Source organism: Cupressus sempervirens, chromosome 9, assembly GCF_028749045.1.
Source record: "Cupressus sempervirens isolate cs-2001-9-10 chromosome 9, ASM2874904v1, whole genome shotgun sequence".
NCBI lineage: Eukaryota > Viridiplantae > Streptophyta > Pinopsida > Cupressales > Cupressaceae > Cupressus > Cupressus sempervirens.
The window spans coordinates 784,771,526-784,794,285 of record NC_143126.1 but is presented as its reverse complement, the minus strand read 5'-3'; the positions used below and the strand labels follow the sequence as shown (position 1 = coordinate 784,794,285).

General features: G+C 41.2%; 1 protein-coding gene across 3 annotated transcripts in view; it reads right to left on the bottom strand.

The window, feature by feature from the left end:
* LOC149541067 (Leucine-rich repeat (LRR) family protein) overlaps positions 1-22,760 on the bottom strand; it is a 243,758-nt gene that overhangs the window by 96,907 nt on the left and 124,091 nt on the right. For all 3 annotated transcript variants that reach the window (XM_089802058.1, XM_089802059.1, XM_089802060.1), the window contains exons 11-13: positions 14,969-15,059; positions 250-310; positions 91-158 (exon numbers count right to left, since the gene is read on the bottom strand). In XM_089802058.1, the coding sequence (XP_089658184.1) occupies positions 91-158; positions 250-310; positions 14,969-15,059 (220 nt within the window). The remainder of the gene's footprint in view (positions 1-90; positions 159-249; positions 311-14,968; positions 15,060-22,760) is intronic.

Below are 22,760 nucleotides of genomic sequence, written 5' to 3'. Positions count from 1 at the left end.
CTCACAATTGAGGATGTCCCAAAGCATTTATAAACAATTTAGCAAATAAAACATATGTCAACACCCAATAAATCTAAACACATGACATACCTTCATCTGTTGGCAGCCTACTACGAAGATATTCAAGCAATTTTTGGCTAGGGCCCAGAACCAATGAGCTATAAAAGGAATTAGCAGAAAACAAAAATTTCATAACATCATATATAAATTTAAAAATACAAGTAAAGAGACACCGGAAGATTTGCAGACCTTCGTATGGTTCGCAAAGGATTCCCAACCAATAGAAGCTTCCTCAGTGTGGTCATTTTGCCTACAATATAAGAAATCCAAACTCAGTTGTACAACTAATGCAAATGAATAAATGCAAAGAAATATTATAAACATGTGAGTGTTCTCAAACAAACAATACACAACAAAAGAAACACAATGTCAACTCAACATTATTACACATAGCAATGCACATCTATCAAATGCAATGTGTAAGTAAAAATAATTAATTTAATCAAACTCATATCCATAAAATATCAAAATCAGTCAAAAATATCAGTACTTTCTTATACATTTGAAATATGAGGCATTAAATGGCCTAGGCATCTGAACATTTTAGAGGTAGTACTTCAGATTGGGATCTACTGTCCTCAATTTTGACATTGCAAAATTGTAGCAACCCTACACAATTTTCTCATGTATTCATAGGTGTATCCTCTATATTTCAAAGCATTGACAAGGCATCATAAAGGCAGTTTGCCATCCTTGAATTGTACTTTACATAGCCTTGTTTGTGTGTTCTTTTCCAAGGATTTCATCAAGTTAATCTCCTTAAATACTTGTCAAAGGGAGTTTTTCTTCCATTGACTGCAAGCACTTAATGTTTGGCAATCTTCAGGTTTATTCTTCATTTTTTTCCATTCTTCTTAGTAGTTTTCAATATTGTTTTTTCCCTTAGGTTAATAGCCCTTGAAATCCGGCTCAGTTCAACCTATCTTAGGCCTCGAACAGAGTTGTCTAGCTCAAGCTCTAAAGGAAAAGGTAGGGATTTTCATACAGACAACACATTTTATTAACAATTCTCCACAAGTAGGTTTTCTATTGGCAATTCCATAAAATAAAAAAATTATTATTAATATGTGAAGTGGATTTTGACCCCCCATTTTCAAATTTTGATTCATTCTAAATTTATCTGACCGGAGTTTTGAATGTTTTTAATGGAAATGGTATTTTAAAGTCTATATTCAAGTTATTTTACTGAAAACCATAGTTAAATTAAAACAAATTAATGAATTCAATGTTGGGTGATGACTCGAAGGGGTTACTAGACAATGATAAGTCCCAAGATCGTGATTTACAAGAACTTACTAATGGCGAGAAGCAGAGACTTGCGAGGAGTTTGATACAGTAGTGGCTTCCACTTCTTTAGAGGAGGTATTCATAGAGGTACATAGTAGCAATACCTCAATTGTTGATGTGTGCAAGGATGATAGCACAAATGATGTTAGTGATCGTTTGGTGAGCAATGTAAATACAGTTTTCTACCATAATGTCGAGTTTGGGTCAAAGGACATATTTAGGAGTCAACAGTTACAAGTTCCTTATCATTTGATTAGGCAACTGAACATTTGCGATAACATGATTGCCACAAAGTTCAAGGCGTGAGCACTTTGATGTTGCATGAAAATGTTGGCTATCTATGGTTGGAGCACTCTTATGACAGAGAAGCACTATGATAGTAGTCTTTCCCTTGAGGAGCTTCATGCTCTCTGAGAGGCTATCAAATTATGAGACATACTTATTTACAGTTGTTAGTAGATCGGGATTCCTACTCGAGAGAGATTGGGTATGTTATGGTGCTTTGAGGGAAAAGGAGGAGGAGGTTGACGAGCTCACCCATGAGCTTAAGGTGACTGTGGACTCTTTGCAGCGTACTCAGATGGCCCTCTAGGAATCACGGTAGAGTTGGAGTGTATACAAACTACACCAGCCCCAAATCCAATTTAGCTACCTATAGTGGTGGTTGGTGGTGAGTTGACTTCCACAGATAGGGATGAAGGATGTGATGAAGATGTAGTTACATCCATCCTTGACATTAGTATTGCAGCTACAAATGAAATGAGTGCATCAATGGATGATTGCAAAGAGCTTGTCGTATTAGGTTCTCCAGAGGTCTCGAATAGGCTGTCATCTAATTTGGTGACAAGCTCTCATTAGGATTTGTTTTCTTCTGCCATAAGCACTCTATTACTTCATCTCATATAGTTGATAGCAAAGGACAGCTAGTAGTGCACGGTTTCAAAGGAATTAGTTTGGATTGCAAGGGAACAAGTTGATGCTTCATATAATTTCTACTGCACAAAACTATTCATGGAGTATCTTCTTAAGAGTCTCGAATTACAAGAGGGGTCATCGAGAACTTCTCAGGGAACTCTTATCCAAGGTTCTCGTGGTATTCGACATTTGGGTGGGAATGACTGTAAAGACTTTGGCTATAATGCTTCCCCACAGTGATTTTGTGGTTGGGTTTGTTGAGGGCATTACCCTAGATCCTTTCGAACCAATTGTTCAGAGTTAGAGTTTCGATCCATCTGTTGATTTTCTCTTTGGTAGTGATGAGCATTTGACAAAGATTGGAGCATTAGGCCGCAATTACACAATGAGGAGTGTTGTTAAATTCTCTTTTGGCCCACAAGTAGAGGAACGCAAGTGTCGGTTGGCACCAAGTTCTTATTATTCCTTATGGGATGGGTTCACACCACCTGCAGTTGATGGGGTTAGTAGTCACAGTTTAGGAGGCTACTTGCAGAGTTGACATGTACATGACAATTTTGCTAAGGATGGATATCGAGGTTATGGTACAAATGCTTTTGGGAGAACTAGTTCATGTTGCACAAATAGACTTCATACTCATGGTAGATTGATAAGGTGTGCACAAAGTTTTGATCTAGTAGATGATATTAGATATCCATTTTTCTCTGTTATGGACGTGAGTTGCATCTCTACTAGGATACAGGCGGAGACAAGTTTAGCACAACGAACTGATCGAACCGCCATCATTGGTATGGCGACAAAATTTTCAAGATAGTTCTGTGGATAGAGTTATTATCACAGGAGTTTGTAAATGATGCCAAGAACATTACACATACTTTTCCTTAGGATCCAAGTGGATCAATTTGTGCCTTTGGTTTCAATGATTGCTTGAGGACAAGCAATATCGGGAAGGGAGGACTGTAATGTCTCCATTTTAGCAGGTGCATTTAGCTTGGCAAAGTCAGATCATCATTGCAACCTTCATGAGCTAATAGTGTGATTTGAGGGTCTTTGTTGAGTCGCTATTATAGAAATTCAATTATGGGAGACTACTATTTTTAGCATTACAATTGAAGAACTTGGTTTTTGGAATCTTTAGTGCTTGATTGTATAAATTGATGGAGCTTTGTATTTAAATTATTTATTAAGGCTATCTCAATGAATAACTTTATCATTATATTGTTATTATTTGATGGTGTGTTGAAAAAGCCTTTTAAGTGAAAAGTGTCTTCATGAAGCTTTAAGCTAAGGAGTTGTTTATTTAAAATTATTAAATGAGAGCTTTTAATTGAGAAGTGTATTGTTGAAAGCTCATTTCCGAAAAGTGTGAGGAAGAAGTCAAGTTGCATTTTGTATTGTAAAAGAGTCTTCATGGAGAAAAAGAATTCACCTTCCTTGGCATTTGATTTTATTAATTTTGTGAATTTTGTTGAGGTTTTCTTCATGAGACTACTGTGAATTGTGTTAAATCATTTATAAATATCGGTCATCAATCCATTCTCATTGTTATATGGCAACTGGAAAATCAACCAAGTCTGAAAGTGACATCCAAGCTGGAGGATTTCATTTGCTGATAAGGCTGAGAGTTAGAAAGGAATCTATTTCATTCTTGGCAAAGTGGCTATGATATTTCCTTAGCCACGTGAGTGCAGATTAGGTCCTTTTTTTTGACTTATTGGGCAGTGTTGGCTCACTGTAGAAACCATACGAATGGGTTCGCATTCCAAGTGATTTATCTCTGAAAATTCAATGCCATTACTGGGCGTGTTTGAGCTGTGATTACCTTGGTTGAAGTAGCGTGGGTTCATTGCTGTTGTGGACCATTTTGGGCATGCTGTGATCTCTAATTCTAGGTGGCGTTTGGCATTCTTAAAGCAGCATACCATTTCATATTTTCTGCAGCAGTATATAACTAGGTTCTCCTAATTTCTTTCCTTAATTAAACTGGTTATTGTAATTGCAACTACCTTACATTACAATTGAAATTCAGAGTTACTGCTTCCGTAGGTGTTTCATTGTAAATGATTGCAAGATTGCTCTATAACTATTTGACAAAATGCCAAGGTGCAGTTATGTGTTTTAGTTATATAGAATCAACTAGTGTGCATGCCAAGTGTTTGAAGAAATGCATAGTGGTTGTAGGTGCACTTTGGGATGCATGGCAAGTGTTTATCTTAATGTATATTAGCTGTAATAGTCAATTTCAGTCATGTATATGTTAGTCAAAGGTCTGAACCATCTAGTATATCATTTCTATAACAACCTTGCATTGCTAGAAGCATTCAATAACTTTATTTGCAGCCTACAAACTTAAAGAATTTCCATCTAAGTCGTCATATAGTTGGGCTAGATTGCACTCATGAACTTGATGATATTGGCTTCATGTAGTCGAATTCCCTCTTGAACTTGATCTTCAAATCAGCCTTGATCTCAATCTGAAATTTCCTTTGGATGACTTGACTCTAATTCTCTTCTCATCTGAAATCCACAGGCTTGATGTAATCTTCCTGTACCATCCACCTAGAGTCTTGAGCATCCCATTGCTTCCTCATTTCTCCATATTGAATTCACCTTGTAAAAGCAAGATAAAATATGCATTAAGTTGGCAATGTATAAGAAATCTAAGAGTTTCATGAAATGAAATCAAACGTTATCTCATCCATGACTGAGTGAAGACCCTATTACTTTCACTTAAACTTTTGCCTTCATGATATATATTTGCTTGATTTAAACGAAACCTGAAGTGTTGATTTCTAATTAATTGATACCCATCATTAAATTTAAACTTATAGTATTTAAATGATAATCAGATTGGGCTGCATTTTGATTTTAATCAACTCCAATTGTAAGATTTGAGAATCACTTGGATATTGTTTTTGATTAGATAAACAGGTTTTACAGGGGACCTGAAACCCAAAAGTTAGTACATAAGAAGGCTGATAATAAGCGTAACAGCCCAGCCAAAAAAGTATAGGTTCAAAGGCTGATAATAAGCATTAAGCCCAGCCAAAGGAAAAAGTTCTGAGAAAAGACCAGGAGAAGGAAACAAGCAAAGCCACGGCCTAAAGCCAGAACAAAAAGCCAAAAGACAGCGATAAACAAAAGAACAGGCGAGAGTTATTCCTCGTTCTTTCACTCCAGATCATGCATCACCTGAGCAGCCTCAAAGGCCAGTTGATTCTCCTCCGTTTCCATCTGTTGCGCCGTTTGATTCCCCTGGTCCTGAGCAGGAGTGGAGTTGTCCTTTGCAGGGTCGTCCTCCGTTTTGGCCTCATCCCTGTCATTTCCATCCTCATCATCTTGCATTTCTCTATCTTTGATCCAGCCCATGAGAGAGATGATGTTGTTGTTGATGGAGCTTAACAAAGAAAACATTTGATTCGTCAAGTTGTGATTATAGTTTTCCAAGTTGTGTATCCTCTGTTCCGCCAGACTGAGCCTGTCAGCCGAATCCGTCCTCCTGTTGGCATCCATGCCTTTCCTTGTTGCCTCAATATGTTTCACCCGATCCTTAACCTCCTCAAGCTCGTGGAAAAGCCATTTGATTGATCTGAAATTATCAATCATGCTGTTGCGAGCATTATTTAAAAGGTTCATCCCTGTCTCCCTGGCTCTGTCCGAAATGGCCACAATCGCTGGATCAATTAATTCTTCCAGCCATTGCTCTTCTTGATTATCCACGAGGATTTAAGGATTCATGACCTCCCTAAAGATTCTCATTTTGGCGGTCTTGACATTGAAGTTGATCCACGCTTTCTTCCTATCATTGGTCTGCACTTCCCCTTCTGCATACCCAGCTTTCTCCTCTTTCTGCTCCTCAGGGTGGAGATGGACAGGAGAAAGGGGTAGTACAGACGCCTCCTCAAAATGAGAGCGCACATCCTCCAAACTCTCCCTCTTGCGCTTCTTCCTTCCACTATCCTCCTTTGTTTCCTCCTGCGTCTCCTTAACCACCTCCTCAGACTCCGGATCCTCCTCATCGTCGCTACCTCCCTCCTCAACCTTCTCAGCCTACCTCTGCCTGAGATCCCTAGGGCTTTTTCTGCTTGGGGTTATGGGGGAGGGGGATTTTTTAGCATGGTAAGTCGTTGCTTTCCCTAAAGAGGAGATCCCACCTTTCTCAGAACTAAGGCTCTGAATATCATCCGAGTCAGAGGAGTAACTGGAACTTCTAGACTCCACAATCTTTGTCTGAGGGGGGGCATTGCTAATAGTCTGAGCTTTGAAGTGCTCATGGATAAGTAGCAGTAGCCCCTCATGTAGAGTCGAGTTAGCAATGGGCTTCTTTTTGAAGCTATCCATCGCCTTACTCATAGAGGTTAACAGATAAAAAGGGAAAGAAATTATGGCTTTCTTCCGGAAATGATTTAAAATAACAAAGTGGTGGGTTCGGGCTCTATCAAACCTTGGGTCCAAAGTGATGTACTCAATAACAGCTTTCAAAACATAACTCCACTGCTTCTTCATGGAGTCGGGGACATAGTAGGTGTCAATTTTTTTCAACGCCTTCAATTCCTTCTCGCTCTCCACAAAGTCCTTAACCGCATTGGCTGAGAGCTTCTTATCCCTGAAGAATTTGAAACCCTCGATAGGGATATCGGTGACAGCTGCAATCACCTCCTCCGTTATTCGGAAGTTGATGCCATTCACCTTAACCCTACCATCCTTCCAAGACCCCACCATACTGTTGGTCACCTCCTGATCAAAACCGTGCAGCTTCATGAGATACTTGGTTACCCCACCCTCTTCCAGCTTTTCCCAAACTTTCGGCTTGCTTCTCCATTTCTCAAAGTCCCCCACCGGCTCCTTTCTGCATCTCTCGCCCACCATCTCCGCACACTGCACACCCACTTTACTCATATGCTCTTCACTGTGAGATTGGAATGGACCTCCAAGATTAAGCAAAGAGCAGAGAAAAATAACTCTGTTGTTGCCCCTGAAACGATTGCAATAAACAACCCACAAAGCATGGCAATTAATTAATAAAGGATATCTGCATTTACGAATTTCCAAGCTTCTATTATGAAAAGTACCCATATATCTTAACCCTTTCATATTCATAATTACAACTTGATATCCTCCGTACTTCCTTGGATTTTATCCAAGTCGATCTGACACTTGACGTCTGCCGGCAGAGAAGTTCCGGGAAGCCAAGTCATTTTTTGGTCTGTGCCGACCCCTATATTTGCCAACCTGTCGGCAATCGGGTTAGCTTCCCGGAAAGTATGGGTGACGTGGAATTTATTAAATTTGGCAAGGGTCTCTCTAGTCTCATTGATGAGATTTGCAATCGTCCAAGATGGATACGAATTGCCATTGATGCACTTAATAATGTTATTCGAGTCCCCTTCAAGCCATAAATTGGTGACCCCAATTTCAAAAGCTAGTTTAACAACATTGCACACTGTGTTGGCTTCCACAAAATGATTTGTTTGGAAACCCAACGGGAGAGCAAAAGCCGCAATACTGTCTCCATTTTCATTTCTAACCACACCTCCACTACCCGAGGATCCAAGGTTGCCCTTGGAGGCTCCGTCGAAGTTAGCTTTGTGCCAGCCTTCAGGGGGGAGGAGCCACTTGGCTTCCTATCTTTTTCTCATTTTGTCTTTTACCTTCTCCTTTTTCCTACCTCCAGTCTCAAAAGCTCCCCCCTTCCTCACGGAAAAATTTTCCTTTATGTTACTAAAGATCTTCCTTCCAACAACCAAAGTCGGCTCCTCCCTGTCTCTGAAAATCCAGTTGTTTCTCTCCTTCCATATGCTGCAACAAAAATGGGGTAGGAGCCAGGAGCTGATTTCCTTCAAGGCAGACCCATTGAACATACCTTGCCATTGGCAAAAAAAGTCCAGGAGGTTGGAAGGAATGCACCAGCTGTGGTCAAGGTCCTGGGTGAGGAAGTCCTAGACTGTCTTGGAGTAAGAGCAAAGAACGAACAAATGATTACCTGTCTCTGACTCTTCTTTGCATAAAACACATCTGCTGGGTATGATATGACCTCTTTTAATGAGATTTTCCTGGGTGAGATTTTTGTCCTGAAATGCCAACCAAAAAAACATGTTGACTTTTGGCATTAGGCCCGGGAGCCAGGCCCTCGACCAAGGGGGGGACACTTTTATACTCCATAAAGCAGAGTACCCAGAGGCAACCGAATAGAGCCCATTGGCATTATCCCTCCAAGCCAGTTCATCCTTGTTGGTGCTGAGGGATAAGGAATTAAGCATGATCATAATTGCTTTAAGGTCCTCAGAGATAATAAAAAGGTCCTTCCATCCCTGTTCAGTCCTCTAGTTGCTGACTTTGTGCCCAAAAAGGTTGATGCAATCATTAGCCCAAACACCATAGCTAGGGTTAGTAATGAGGGGGCCCTGAGAAAGCCAGCAGTCTGACCAGAATAGAATGTTCTCCCCATTTCCCAGCTTCCAGGAGACCTTAGAGTTAGCCAAATCCCTGGCTTTTAAGAAGCCATTCCAAACAACTGAGCCTCTAGGGATATCCTCACTGAAAAGAGTGAACTAAAAAGAGGGCCTTTTTATATACTTGTTCACCACAGTGTCTCTCCATTCCCCCGTGCTACTAAAGATGCGCCAAATTTGCTTTGCTAGGAGGGCCTTGTTGATATGAGTGAGCTTCCTGATTCCCAGACCACCATTCTTTTTAGGGAGACAAACTTTGTCCCAAGCAACAAGGGGGTAACTTTTATTCCTTTCAGTTCCCGTCCATAAAAAATCCCTTTGGATTTTCTCCATCCTCGCGGTGTATTTTCCAGGTATGGTGAAAAAGCTCAGGGCATATATTGGCAAGTTTTGAAGGATGGATTTAACTAGTTGGCGTTTTCCAGCTTGGCTGAGAATGGCTCCTTTCCAGCCAGCCAGCTTCTTACTGAAACTATCCAAGATGCCGTTCTAGAAGGAATCAGAGGGGGACGTGCCCAAGGGGAGACCAAGGTAGGTAGAAGGAAGCTTCCCCACCTGACATCCCAAGATTCTAGAGATTCTCTGTTGTCTTCCCTCCGGAGTGTTGATAAAGAATACAGAGCTTTTGTCCCAATTGATGAGCTGCCCCGACCCTCTGGAATAAGTGTCCAAAGTGTCTTTCAAAGCCTTGGCCTCCCTGACTGAGGCCTCTCCTCCCATAATGGTATTATCAACAAATTGTTGATGCGTGAAGGGGGTGCATTTGGAAGAAGGTTTAAAGCCTTTGATCATCCCTTCTTTCTTTTTCTTCTCCATGAGTCTGCCAATACATTCCGCCAAGATGATGAAGAGAATCGGTGATAAAGGATCCCCCTGACGAAGGCCTCTAGTAGGTTTGAAGAAATCAGAGGGGGATCCATTCACTAAAACAGCTAGAGAGGGGGTGGTGACCAGCTGGGAGATTAGCTTGCAAGATTTGACATCAAAGCCAAAAGCCTTCAACACCAACTCCAAAAAGGACCAATCCACCCGATCGTAAGCTTTAGACATGTCAAGTTTGAGTAACATCCCTTCTCTCTTACCAGCTTCCATAGAGTGAATCACTTCATGCACCATGATAATCGAATCTAAAATCTGTCTGCCCGGGACAAAACCAGATTGTTGTTGAGAGATGATCTGGGGGAGAAGCTTAAGTAGCCTCAAAGTGAGCACCTTCGAGATGATCTTATAAAACAAGTTGCATAAGCTGATGGGTCTGAACTTATCCAGAGTGTCAGCACTTGGCACTTTGGGAATAAGAACTAAGAATGTGGAATTGATTTCCTTCAGAATACTTCTGGCTCCAAAGAACTCCTGAACCGCCTTAACAACATCCTTCATAATGACAGGCTAGTACATTTGGAAAAAGAAGGTAGGAAAACCATCAAGTCCAAGCGATTTATCCGCCAAAAGAGAAAAAAGAGCTTCTCTCACTTCAAAATCAAAAGGAATGGCCCGGATCAAGTTATTATGGTGCGGTTGGAGGATCTGAGGGATACAAGAGACAATGTCGTCCTGGTCCACCTTAGAGAGAAAAGGATCCCAAGAAAGATGGGACGAGAAGAAAGAGACAGCTTCAAGTGAAATATCTTCTTCCTTAGTCAGCACACCCTAATATTTCTTCAGGCCAGAAATCTTGTTGTTAGCTCTATGTTTAAGAGTGGATAAATGGAAGAACTTTGTGTTCTGGTCTCCTTCCTTGGCCCAATTGATTCTAGATCTTTGCCTCCAGAAATTTTCCTCTTTACTAATGATGTCATGTAAATCAGATAGGATGGACAGCTCTTCTTCTCTACTCGAGGCATCATACCCATTTTCCTAAATGGAGGCTGGGATGGATGAGAGATTAGTAGAGAGATCCTCTTTCATAGAGAATAAATGACCAAAATCCGACTTATTCCAAGCTTTTACCATCCTTTCAACATTACTGAGTTTTCTAGCTACCCTGAACATAGTAGTGCCTTCCACATCTATGATCCACCAGCCCTTAATTCTCTCTAGAAGGTCAAGGTGGGAGGTCCACATTTTCGCAAAACGGAAGGGAGGAGGTCTACAGGGGTCAAAAGGAACAATCGAGAGGGAGATGGGGGAGTGGTCGGACCCAATTTTAGGCAAAAGAGCTAATTTGCAAGAACAGGATTGCAACCATTCAAGAGAAATGAGGGCTCTATTCAGTCTAACCTGAATACACTCCTTGCCTAAGCATTTATTGGACCAAGTAAAGTCATCACCCATAAGGTCCAGATCCAGAAAAGCCAAATCATTGATGAAGTTAGAAAGATCATGCTTGCTATCCCAGTCCTGAGGCAGACCACCCTTCTTCTCCTTATCCAGAAGAGGGGTATTGAAATCTTCCATAATGATGCCTTTTTTCAAGTTACTATTCTGAACCAGCCCTTCTGCTCTGGACTAGTAGGATTTTTTTTCTCTCTTGTTGTTGGGGGCATAAATGTTGAGCAAGAACCAAAATTCATTGGAATGAATATTGTACACTTTACAAAAAAGAATGTTACCTGCATTGGAAATAGATTCCACCCTGAAAAGTTTTGACTTGTATAAAGTTAGCAGGCCCCCAGAGGCTCCATCAGAGTCTGAAGCCTCACCGCTCATCATGTTACTGAACTCTATGTTTCTCAAAGAATCCTTTTTCATTTTTGTTTCTTGGATCATCAAAATATCTGGTCTCTGGTCTCTAATCAAATTCCTAATGATTTTCTGTTTATGGGCACCATTTAGGCCCCTAATATTCCATGAGATGATCTTCATTTTTTACTCTTGGAAAAGTCCTTCAGGGTGCTTTGGCACCCATTCGCCAAACACCTTCTGGTCTCCTCTTCTCTGGACTCCCTTTCTGATTTCCTGCCTGCTTTGGTTGTAGAGCCCACATCTGGTTTGCAACTGCTCCTGGTCGCCGCCGGAGAAGCCTTGGACGGATCTCTGATTTGATTCTTCCTAGGTATCTCTCCCTTCTTTTCGAACTTCAAGGATCTAGAAGCTTTATTAGCATTCCTTGGGGTGCTGTGAAGATCAACCCTTTGGTCCTGATCTTTCACCAAGTCCTCCTTATTTCCTATTCTGGTCACTGCTTCTCTGGTGGAGACCAAGTTTTCCTCTGGGTCTTGGAAGACGATAATTTCCTTATTTTCTCTTTCCTTGATCTCTTCCGTGGAACCCAGAACCGGCTGTTCCTCTCTGGGGAAAAGGTCCAAACCAGCCTCCTGAAAACCTTTCTGCGAGACATCCTTACCTTCCTCTTCTCCAGGCTTGAGGGTCCTTTCCTTGACCTGATCATCCCCTAACAGCTAGGGTTCGGTTAAAGGTAGAGAGGAACTGGGTCCTGACTTGAGTAACTCTCCTTCTTTACTAGTCGTACCCTAAGGCTCTTGGTTTGTCCTCTTTGGGGCTTCTACTGCATACTGGGTCTCCGTAGCTAGGTCCTTCTAGCCTTGTGCAGTGGTCTTCTTTTTCCAAACTTTCTTCATCCTCAGATGGGAAGAAGAAGGGGGATTCTTCTTTCTTGTCATCTTAGATTTCGGGCACTGAAATGCCTTGTGACCGGTTTTTAGACAGTGAAAACACCCAAAAGGAACACTTTCAAAGTCCAACTGCTGGATATGGGTGCCAAGTTTGGACTGAAAACAAACCACTTCAGGCATATCCTCCCCTTCCCTCACTCCAACGCAGATCCTCGCATAAGTCAGCCTACTCTTCGAAGCAGTGATTGGGTCAATGGAGAGAAGCTCTCCGAAAGAGCTGGCCACTCCCTTGAAGACATCCTCATTCCAGAACTCCAATGGTAGCTCCGGGAGTCTGACCCAAACCGGAGCTTGCTGGAGGAATGATTCGTTTAAGTCCAATTGGGACAACCATCTTTGAAGCATAAGGGTGGCCCTTCCAAAGCTCCAGGGACTTTCACACAGAATGTCAACCATGTCCTCTTGACAAGTGAACTCAAAAGAAAGAAAACCCTTAGCCATTGCTGTGACACTGACCTGACCTTTCAACCTCCATTTTTTCAAAGTGTAGACCCGGACCACATCAATATTTGGTCTTAGGCCAATAAACTTTCCGACAAGCATTGAGCACATTGAGGCAATGCTGTGATCAACAATCTTGTCTAGAATAGCAATCGTGCAAGATCCCTTTTCCAGACCTGACACAACCTTAACCGAAGGGAAAGAGGATTTACCTAATGGCTTGACTCCAAAGAGTGAGGCCCAACGCTTTGGGAGATTCCCTGGAATGTCCTCACATGGGTCCCCATCTCCTGACTCCTCCCTGATGCTTGCCTGGACCCCCTCCTACGTGCTTGGTGGTCGAGGTCTGCCTCCCCGTGAATTCCCGCCTGTCTCCAGATTTGAATTTTGAACTTGCGCTCCCATGTCCCGTATGCTTTTTACATGTTTATCTTGCATTATTTTTATATTGGATATTGTTATATTAAAGCATTTTCACATTTTATTCCTTGCCACACCCCAGAGTTTCGATCTCTTTACAGTCAGTGCTGCGCATAAAGGAGTATTTCGCTGCTAAAGCACGGAGAGATGTCACTATGAAAAAGGAAATCACTGGCCTTCTTGATGACAATTCTCTTCCTTCTCAGATGCAGTTTCCTGGCCTACAGCAGAAGCAAATTCACTTTGCTTTGAATTCAATTGTTTGTCAATATATAGGCGCTAGCAAATTTCCTCATGACAGCTGATCTGACCAATAAAAGTGATTTTCTTCAAATGTTTTTAGGCCTCCTACAGGCCGACATGGATTGAGGTAGAAAGATAGTTTGAAATGTTTGATTGCCCGCCCTTAACATATTGCTGTACGTTCATTGTTAGGCCAAATTCCTTGAGCGGAGTTGAGATGTGCTTTCAGGATAAAGTGAAAACTCGCTCAGACCCTTGAATCATTCACCTACCAGCTTGTCTTGTTATGTAATAAATCTGTGAAGTATAAGTGTAGGATGAAATTATGCTGATGTTGAGGATAAAATCCTTAGGGAGGGCAGAAACCACCCTTTATTGAGGATAATGTTTTTCGATGTAAATTCCTTGATCACCCACTTCATTCCTTCAGCTGTGTCCAAACAAAGAAGTTTTGACACCCTCCAAAATTCATTTTCTCCAAGGCAGAATTTCTAGGTTTAGGAGAATTTCAGATTCTTCTCCACATTTTCAGACTCGCTTCTCATTCCTTACCTCAAAAGCACCCCATTACCCTTAAATGGCATTGTCTAAGTCTACCATAGGCAGAAATCTTAAGTCAGAGAGGACGAGATCCTCTTGGGGTGGCAGACTCTATGACCCCTTCAGGATTTTTCGTCAAGGTAGCCCCTTTTCCATCAAATTCTCACTCTGACTTAGTGAGTCTCACAAACGCTCCTCAGTAAATGCCTATCTTGCATCTTGAAAGAGATTGTGACATGTCAAAGCACTCCAAGCCCAAGGCAGAGATCAAGATTTTGTGAGAGTCTTATCCTCATAGGAGGAAAGAATCAGCCCTCCCTTGAGGAATTTTTCTCAAGCCCACCTCAAATCAACATTGCCATCTTTCATTAACTCAACAAGCTCACAACCATAATACCCAAGTGCCCAATCCATCCAAAGTCATCTAAGAGGACTGTTTAACTGTTTCTTTCAAAGGGGTCGGAATTTTCAGCATGAAGAGAATAAAAGTAATCCATTGGGGGTGGTGGAATCTGTCACTCTTAGAGGAATTTTCCTCATGCTCTCTTATATTCCACCAACACTAAAATACCTCTAAAACTAGCTCCAACATATTAGATTTTGCCATTCTCAAAAACTCATCCAGTTTATCATGCAAGTGATGTTTGTTGATTGATTGTGCTTGGTTGTATCTAGTTCCAGCATTTTCACATACCTATCCTCATCCTATTTTCATGCTCAAGTTCAAACTTAGGGCCCTGATTGATCTTGAACCCCCTTCCCTCACTTCATCAAACTTCTTCTGAGGCTTAAGAGACTCAAAATTGCTGCCAAATAAGGCTCTTAGACCACTGCTAGAGCTGAAGCAAAAAGAGGGATTCCCATTTGCAACAGTGGGATGATGTGAAAATCTCACAACAATTACATCAACTTTTAGAGAATATTGCAGTTACTTGGATTTCAGTTTTTCTTCACAACACAAAACAATTCAGAAGCGAATAAAATAATCAAGAATTGGACACGATAACAGAAATAATTTTGCATAATCCACTTTACCAAGTTGTGGTGGCAACCCTGTAAGGTGGTTGTTTGATAAATCCAAGACAGAAAGCTGCAGCTTGGATGCCTCCTCTGGATACTCTGTGAGCTGTCATAATGAAACCAAGAAAAGTTTAATGGTCATTTAAGAGAGATTTTCTTGCCCCTGCACATCGTTTTAGTACCTTGACAAATTCACTACTTATGAAATAACTAAAATGTTAGTTGCAAGAGGGAGGAACATGCTTATGAATATGATCAATAGAATCAGACATAAATACGGAAACAAAATGGTGGGTAGTACTTAAAACTAAAAATATATAGAAGGTTTTGAACAGAAAAATAAACGAATCAAGAAAAATTAATGCACATAATTGCTGTTCTCCAAGTGCTTGGAATTCCCCAATATAACAGAAGCAATTATATATATTATTTTTGTATGCAGTTCTACAGTTCTGTTTTCAAAAAGGGAAAAAACTAATTTGGGATAAAAAATCTATACTAGATTATTCTTTTTTGCAATCGCCAAGTAAACTTAAGAAACAAAGAAATATCTAAAAACTTTAAAAACATGGTGAGCTATTAATTTTATTACAGATATCAGAATTGGTGATTAGAAGGAAATATTCATCATGAATGGCAGAGACTGAAAGTTAAAGGAGAAGGTTTGGAACCATCAAAATCACAATTCAGTATCCATGATGACGACTCAAGTCCATTATACATGTGCAAATGGGAATTATTATCAACTTTTTTTTCTATTGCATATCATAAACACATTTACTAAAATCATATAATTATGAGTTTGTACCGACAAGGGCACCCAATGATAGGCTAAATCCATCAACTCTGATGCAACTCCAAAAATGGTGACATTACAGAAGACTTGAATGTTGAGTTACTATAGCTTTGTAAGATATAAGTTTTGCATATTACCCTCAATATAAGTGACTTTCAAGCATGAAGTAACAATATCCAAAGGTATCATAAGTGCACACATAACTAATGCCAAGTGCAAATAGAATCTTTTAATTTATATGCATTATAGTTGACAAAATTGACAACTGCACACCACAAATATTACAATAGTGAACTTCAACTACCTGCTTATGAATATCTTTAGAAACATTCCCTTAAGTGTGCACTTGTAGCTTCTTTTAAGAAAAAAAATGCTTTTGGTGTTCATTGCAATGGATATTTAATGTCCCTAACTAAAATTGTTTGAATAAAGTAAATGTCTCACCCGTAAATGGAAGGCCATTTCTGTAACCCTTGACATCAATATGATAAAGATTTTTTTCTCATCAACATTACCAATATAGGTCCACCCAACCCAACCAGATTTTTTATGCATACTGGACTATATATGCTCATGTATTAAATTGGATTGATTTGTATCCCTACCAAATCATTATTTTCTGCTAACGTTCCAAAAAAAACTGTCTCAATTCGTCAATTATATGAACAACTATATTTGTGAACTAGTGAATGTATCAAGTTTGTCCTTGGCAGGTTTGCTTTTAATTATCTTTTACTAATTTAACTAAATTTCAACCTTATTAAAAGGCTTATAAAAAGGTTGCAAACATGAAATTCGATTTAACTACTAAAATAAAATAGCAATCAAGACCCTTGGAGGAAACTAGTGGCACCATTGAAGAAATACTCAAAACATTGTTATAGCTATAAAAATATAAAAAAGACTTAAGATTCAATAGAAAAACTAAAAACAGACGTCAGAGAAATTGCTGAGTGATATTGTTGCCCTACATTTTGTAGTACAAAATATAGGTGACAGTACAAAACTTTTCCAACTGTGTTTTGCATCGCTCTGATCTATTCACTATTCAATTGGCCAACATTGATCAACCAATAATTTCCAATTCACATAGTGAATCCTTTTACGGAAAGCTCTTATCAAGCTCTTTTCATTTTTGTTTTTTTTTGTTAGCCTATGCTTGATTTTGAGGCCTTCAACATGCCGTTTTTGCATTTTTGAGTGCTTGTTTAGTGGGTTTTAGTCTTTTTGTTTCCTTCAATCACTTGCTTTTAGTTTTCCCTTCGATTTGATATATCTTAGGGCTTACTCAGACTTGATAGTCAAAAGACATAACCATTTCAATGCCCAAAAAGTGGACTCTCCGTGCTCAACTGCATATTTAAAAACACTGATGTTATATTTTAATGTTGAGTTGCACTTTCTCACTTATGTTTTTAAGTTACTTTATGACTTAAACTTATCACTTAAGTCATTTTAGTGCACTTTATGTTATATTTTGATGTTGAGTTGCTTTTTAATATTTCACTCAAGTTACTTTAGTTAGTCCATTTTGATGTTGAGATTTACTTAAATGTTTTGAAATAAAACATTTAAGTGAAATGTTATTTTTTGAACATATTTGCACTTTATATGTTAAACATATATTGTAAATATGATATTTGACCCCTTAAAAGTGATATTTGCTCAATAATCAATTTGACATGTGCTAAATAGATCACTTAAGTGATGCAACTCAACAACATGTCTTTTCTTGTAAAATGTTAGATGGAAATGTATCTAAAGAGAGATTTACCATTTGCATGCGAATGCAAATAATATGTTACATGAAAATGCATCTAGAGATTGAGATTTACCTTTTGCAGGCAAATAACATGTTACATGCAAATGTATCTCGAGAGTGATTTATCTCTTGCATGCAAATGCAAATGACTAAAACATGCAAATGCATCTAGAGAGTGAGATTTTCCTTGGATGCCTAAGTGCATGTAATTTCAAAACACATATTTTAAAACATACAATCACCCTCCAAGAATATGATTTGCATGTAAAGGCAAAAACAAAACATGCAATCACCCTTGGAGAGTGCGATTTGCTCTTTAGGTTGAAATATTTGACTTGTGCAAACCAAGAGCACATTTTTAAAACACATAATGGCCCTTGGAGAGTGCAATTTACCTTGAAAACAAATTTTTCCAGCCAAGGCATTACACACCACGAGCCTCCAAGAGTGTGATCTGCCTCTTGAATGCATTTAAAACAGCATGTTCCTCCAAATACATGCAAAACATCATATCTACAGGCAGCCCAAGAGTGTGATTGTTTACCGTACTGGTAAAGAAATCAACACATATAGACAATGGAACAGAAATAGCAGAATTATATTCGCATATGCCAGACATACATTATGCTTCATAATATCCGTGATAGTAGATGATAGAAAATAGATCATTTACAATGATCCCAAACGGGATATAAATACTATCCGCTGAACCTTCCCGGAGGAGTCCGTCGGCCACAAACATTATGTCCGCTACAAACTATTTACCCGTCGGTTACAAAATACAAAACACTGACGACAATCATTCCATCGGCTACAGAAACACCGCCGGGACCATCCAATCGACTGACACCATCCCCCCCAAAAAGAAAAGTCGTCTTTGGACGACAATTACAAAATATCTTAAACAAATTAACAAACAAAATACATTAACAGACTAATTACAACAAGATAAATCTGCTTCTGACACATCACTGTCACTTCGTCCTATTACATCTATAGCCTCTGCTAACACAATACTCTCCTCAATGAAGCTGACCTTGATAGCCACCCATGCTGCTTTCTCTGCTTTCAATTCCTCGGTACCCTCAGCCAAGTGTCGCTGCACTGCCTCCAACTGGATGATTAGCTCCTCCCGAGCTCTCTACGCATCCACCAAGACAGCCTCCCGGCCAACACCTACTCCCAATGCCTCTGGTACACAGAAAGTCCATGCTTGCAGGAACTTCAACTCTTCTCAACTAGTCAAACTCCCACGACTGATATCCGCAACGATTGGGGGTCCAGGGGACAACGCCCCTGGCGGGACCAAATTAGCACTCTAAAACCCACACAAAATTGCATGGAACACACTGTTTCTATCATTTTCTGCTGATTCTACACTCTTCCTGGCAACCATTGATACTTCCCCTTCCCTATGGCATTGTTTATCACTCATTTTGAACAACTTGAATCTATTGTCGTCTTTTTTTTCTTTTTTTTTAATAGAAAACCCCGCACACCCATCTTCTACACAGACTCAACAATCTCTCCTTCGCAAATGAGAAACAAAACTCCAACAATCTTTCACTGAAACCACTCCTCCGGCAATGAGAAGCTCAACAATTCTTCCGGCAATGAAAACAGACAGATAGATCATGCTGCGGAAGACCTCCCGCAGGACAGTCCGCAGACATCTGCCACGGGACAGTCCGCGGACAACTACCTGTGGGACATGTCCGTGGGAGCCACCCACGGGACAGTCCGCGGACCTCTGCCGCGGGAGAGTCCACGAGGACTACCCACGGGACATGTCCGGGGGGGCTACCCGCGGGACTTTTAATAACTGTTTCTTTTTCTTTTTCCTTTTTCTTTTTTTTTTTTTTCTTTTCACAAAAATAAAATAAAATAGAAAGACAGTCCGCAGACATCTGCCGCGGGACAGTCCGCGGACAACTACCTGCGGGACATGTCCGCGGGAGCCACCCACGGGACAGTCCGCGAACCTCTGCCGCGGGACAGTCCACGAGGACTACCCACGGGACATGTCCGGGGGGGCTACCCGCGGGACTTTCAATAACTGTTTTTTTTTCTTTTTCTTTTTTCTTTTTTTCTTTTTTTCTTTTGACAAAAATAAAATAAAATAGAAAGACAGCACCTCAATTTTGTCTCTAGGCGTCGCCATTCTGCAATGACGACGGAGTCAGCTGGCCATTCTGTGACAGCGACGGAGTCTTCCTGGCACCATATATTTGCAATTTAAATCCGTTGACTACTGGAGGCACCTCTTGCTCATCCAATGTCTCCAATTTTATCACCCGATTGTCGTCGCCCTCCCGGGTCTGATATGGTCTAACCCATCTTGCCTTAAACCTTTCCTGTTTGATTTCATCCCCACCGTCGTACTTGAGTACCAACTGCCTCGGCTAAAACTTACTGAGTTTGTCATGCCACACCTTATGTCTGTTCTATGTTAACCTCCGTTGCCCACTGTGACTGCGATCGTCGCGCATCTAGCTTCTTTCCTTGCCGTCGGTACCCTTCAAGTAATTTTATGGTGCGATGCATTCTTTTCCTCCTGTGCGGTCCGTTCACCATGTACCGAATGGTGGGATCTTTCTTTTTTCTGGGTCTGTATTGTATGTCCTTCCCTTCTTCAACCGTAACCTCCTTTGCGTCATCTGCTTCTCCGTATTCCTCCTGACACTCATTTTCCTCCTTTTCTCACCTTCGTCGACCCTTATCATATTACAACTCGAAAAGAGTTCGTATTTTTCTATTTGCCAATGGTAAAGGCCATTCACCAAGTCTAGGTCGTCATCATTCGATCCTCCGTCTAGTCTCAATATTCCTTCTTCGTCCGATTCCATTCTCCTCTTTCCTTCGTCGTCATTTCTTTCATCGTCACTGTCGCCTTCACCTTCTGAGTCTGACGATGCTGCCTCCTCACCTACCATTTGTGTGTGCAGGTCAATTATGAATCTTTTGCCTCCGCGCTCCATTGATAGGGTATTTCGTTTCCAATCATGTTTTACTTTTTCTTGCACCAACCAATCCCGTCCCAGAATAGCATCATATATCCTTTTCTTTTCAATGGAATGACCACAAAATCCAATAAAAATGGTTTTGTACCAATGGTTACCGGTTGCGCCTTCAAGGTTCCTAACGGTTTGATCTCGTGCTGGTCCGCCATGAGCAACTGGAATGTAGGTGGCTACAATGTCGGCTTTCCCAACTTCTTCCAAGTATCCTCCGGCAACACATTCACGTCGGACCCTCCCTCGACAATTGTGTCTATCAGAACGTTTCCCAAAATCCCCATCTTGATGACCGCCGGATGCCATCCGGATGTGAGTGCCAACAGCATTGGGTCTGTTGTCGTTACTTCCCTACTGTCCCTTCTTGTGTCCTCTGTTGCTTTTGAAAACGGTGTATGATTCAGAATGGTCGTCCGTAACTGGGGCATTGTGAGAAGGAGGTCACTTATCTTGACAGGTATCTCCATTTGTAAGATCTGTCGTACAATGTTTTGTTCTGCGAAGTTCCTTGCTAAGGTGCCGTGATGTCCTTCAACTAAGATGTCCCTGCCGACAATGCCTTTGCAATTTCCGCCTGCACTGCTCCCAATTTTCTTTTTTCCTCCGCTTGCCTCCATGTAATTGCCAGAACCTCCTCTCCATCCGTGCCGACAGTGATCAAGTTTACTCCAGACTTTGGACACTTGGAATCTTCATGATCGCCGGGTCCGCACCATCTACATAATAATTTCGATGTGTTTTCCGCTGTACAATCCCACGCAAAATGACCCCACAAATTACATGCTCGGCATTGAACAATTGGCCGTCCGTTTGCATCATACTGAGTTTGACTTCGACTCCCATTATTATTGTTATTATTTGGATTGTTATTTTGCCCTCTGCTATTATTTCTGTATCCTCCGGATGTGGCACCTGCACTATTCATATTTTCGCTACTGCCCGACGGGGAAGCCTCCTGTGTAAGAAACACCTACGGAGATCCTCTTGTCTTCATGTTAAAGGGGCACTCTTTTGTGGAATGGCCTATAATCTGACAAATGTCACAAAATTGGTTCTTTGGACACGATCCTTTAGTATGACCGTCAGTCTTACACTCCGTGCACCACAGTTCACTGCTTTTTGGCTCCTTGTGCATGTTTTTAAACTCCATCATGCGAACCATATCCTTCTGTAGGGCACAAACCTTCTTGCTACTGCCTTCGTCATCGCTACTATCATCTCCAGCAGGCTCGTCGTCATCAAAATCAAAGGAGCTAGTTTTCTTCTTCTTTGTCTTCTGCTCACTTTCAAGGTTCAGTGCTTTGTTATACGCGTCCACATATGACGACGATGGCACAATTTTCATTTTCCTCCGCAATTTCGAGCGTAGGCCGTCCACGAACCATCTTTTTTGCAATCCGTCTGCCGGCTTGCTTTCCATTTTTTTTATTAAGTCTTTTAATCTCCTGGCATAGACGCGAACAATTTCATGCTTCCCCTGTTTGGTATTGAAAATCTCTGCTACGATTTCATTATCATCCCGCAATAGTTTAAATTCCGCCAGGAACTCCTTTTCAATATTATCCCAAGTATTTAGCTTTTGTGGATCTATATCAGTGAACCAATCAATTGCTATGCCTCGTAGGGTGGCCGGAAATTGCCTCATCCAGTCGTCTTCATCAGTTATCCCATTTGCCTTCTAGATCGTTTCACATGTTTTGCAATGTCGAATGGGATCGACCGTACCATCGCCATTGAACTTCGGCAGTTTCTCTTTTGGTCCCGCCATCACAATTCGTTTCTGTAAATAGGCGTTGCTCGGTCCTGCAACACTGGTGCTGTTTACTCCAACACCGGAGGTCTGCACTCCCGCACCGACGGTCTGCACTCCCACACCGGAGGTCTGAACTCCCACACCGGAGGTCTGCACTCCCACACGAGGTTTGCACTCCCACACCGGTGGTCTGCACTTCCACACCGGCAATCTGCACTCCCACACCGGCAGTCTGCACTCCCACACCGGAGGTGTTGACAGCTGCGAACCTTAGTGAAGAAGAAGGATCTTCTGAAGTTGTTTCCCGCGGAAGTCTATCCCGGACGAAGAGGTCACTCCACGCTCGTGCTCCCTCGGCACTGCAAGCCGTGCGAGTTGATGCTCTTTCGTCTGAATTTTCTTCCCTCAGCGAACACAAATTCAAGAACTCCTCCCGTGCTTCTTCCACCAATTCCACCCACTGCCGAGTCTCCTCCAACAAT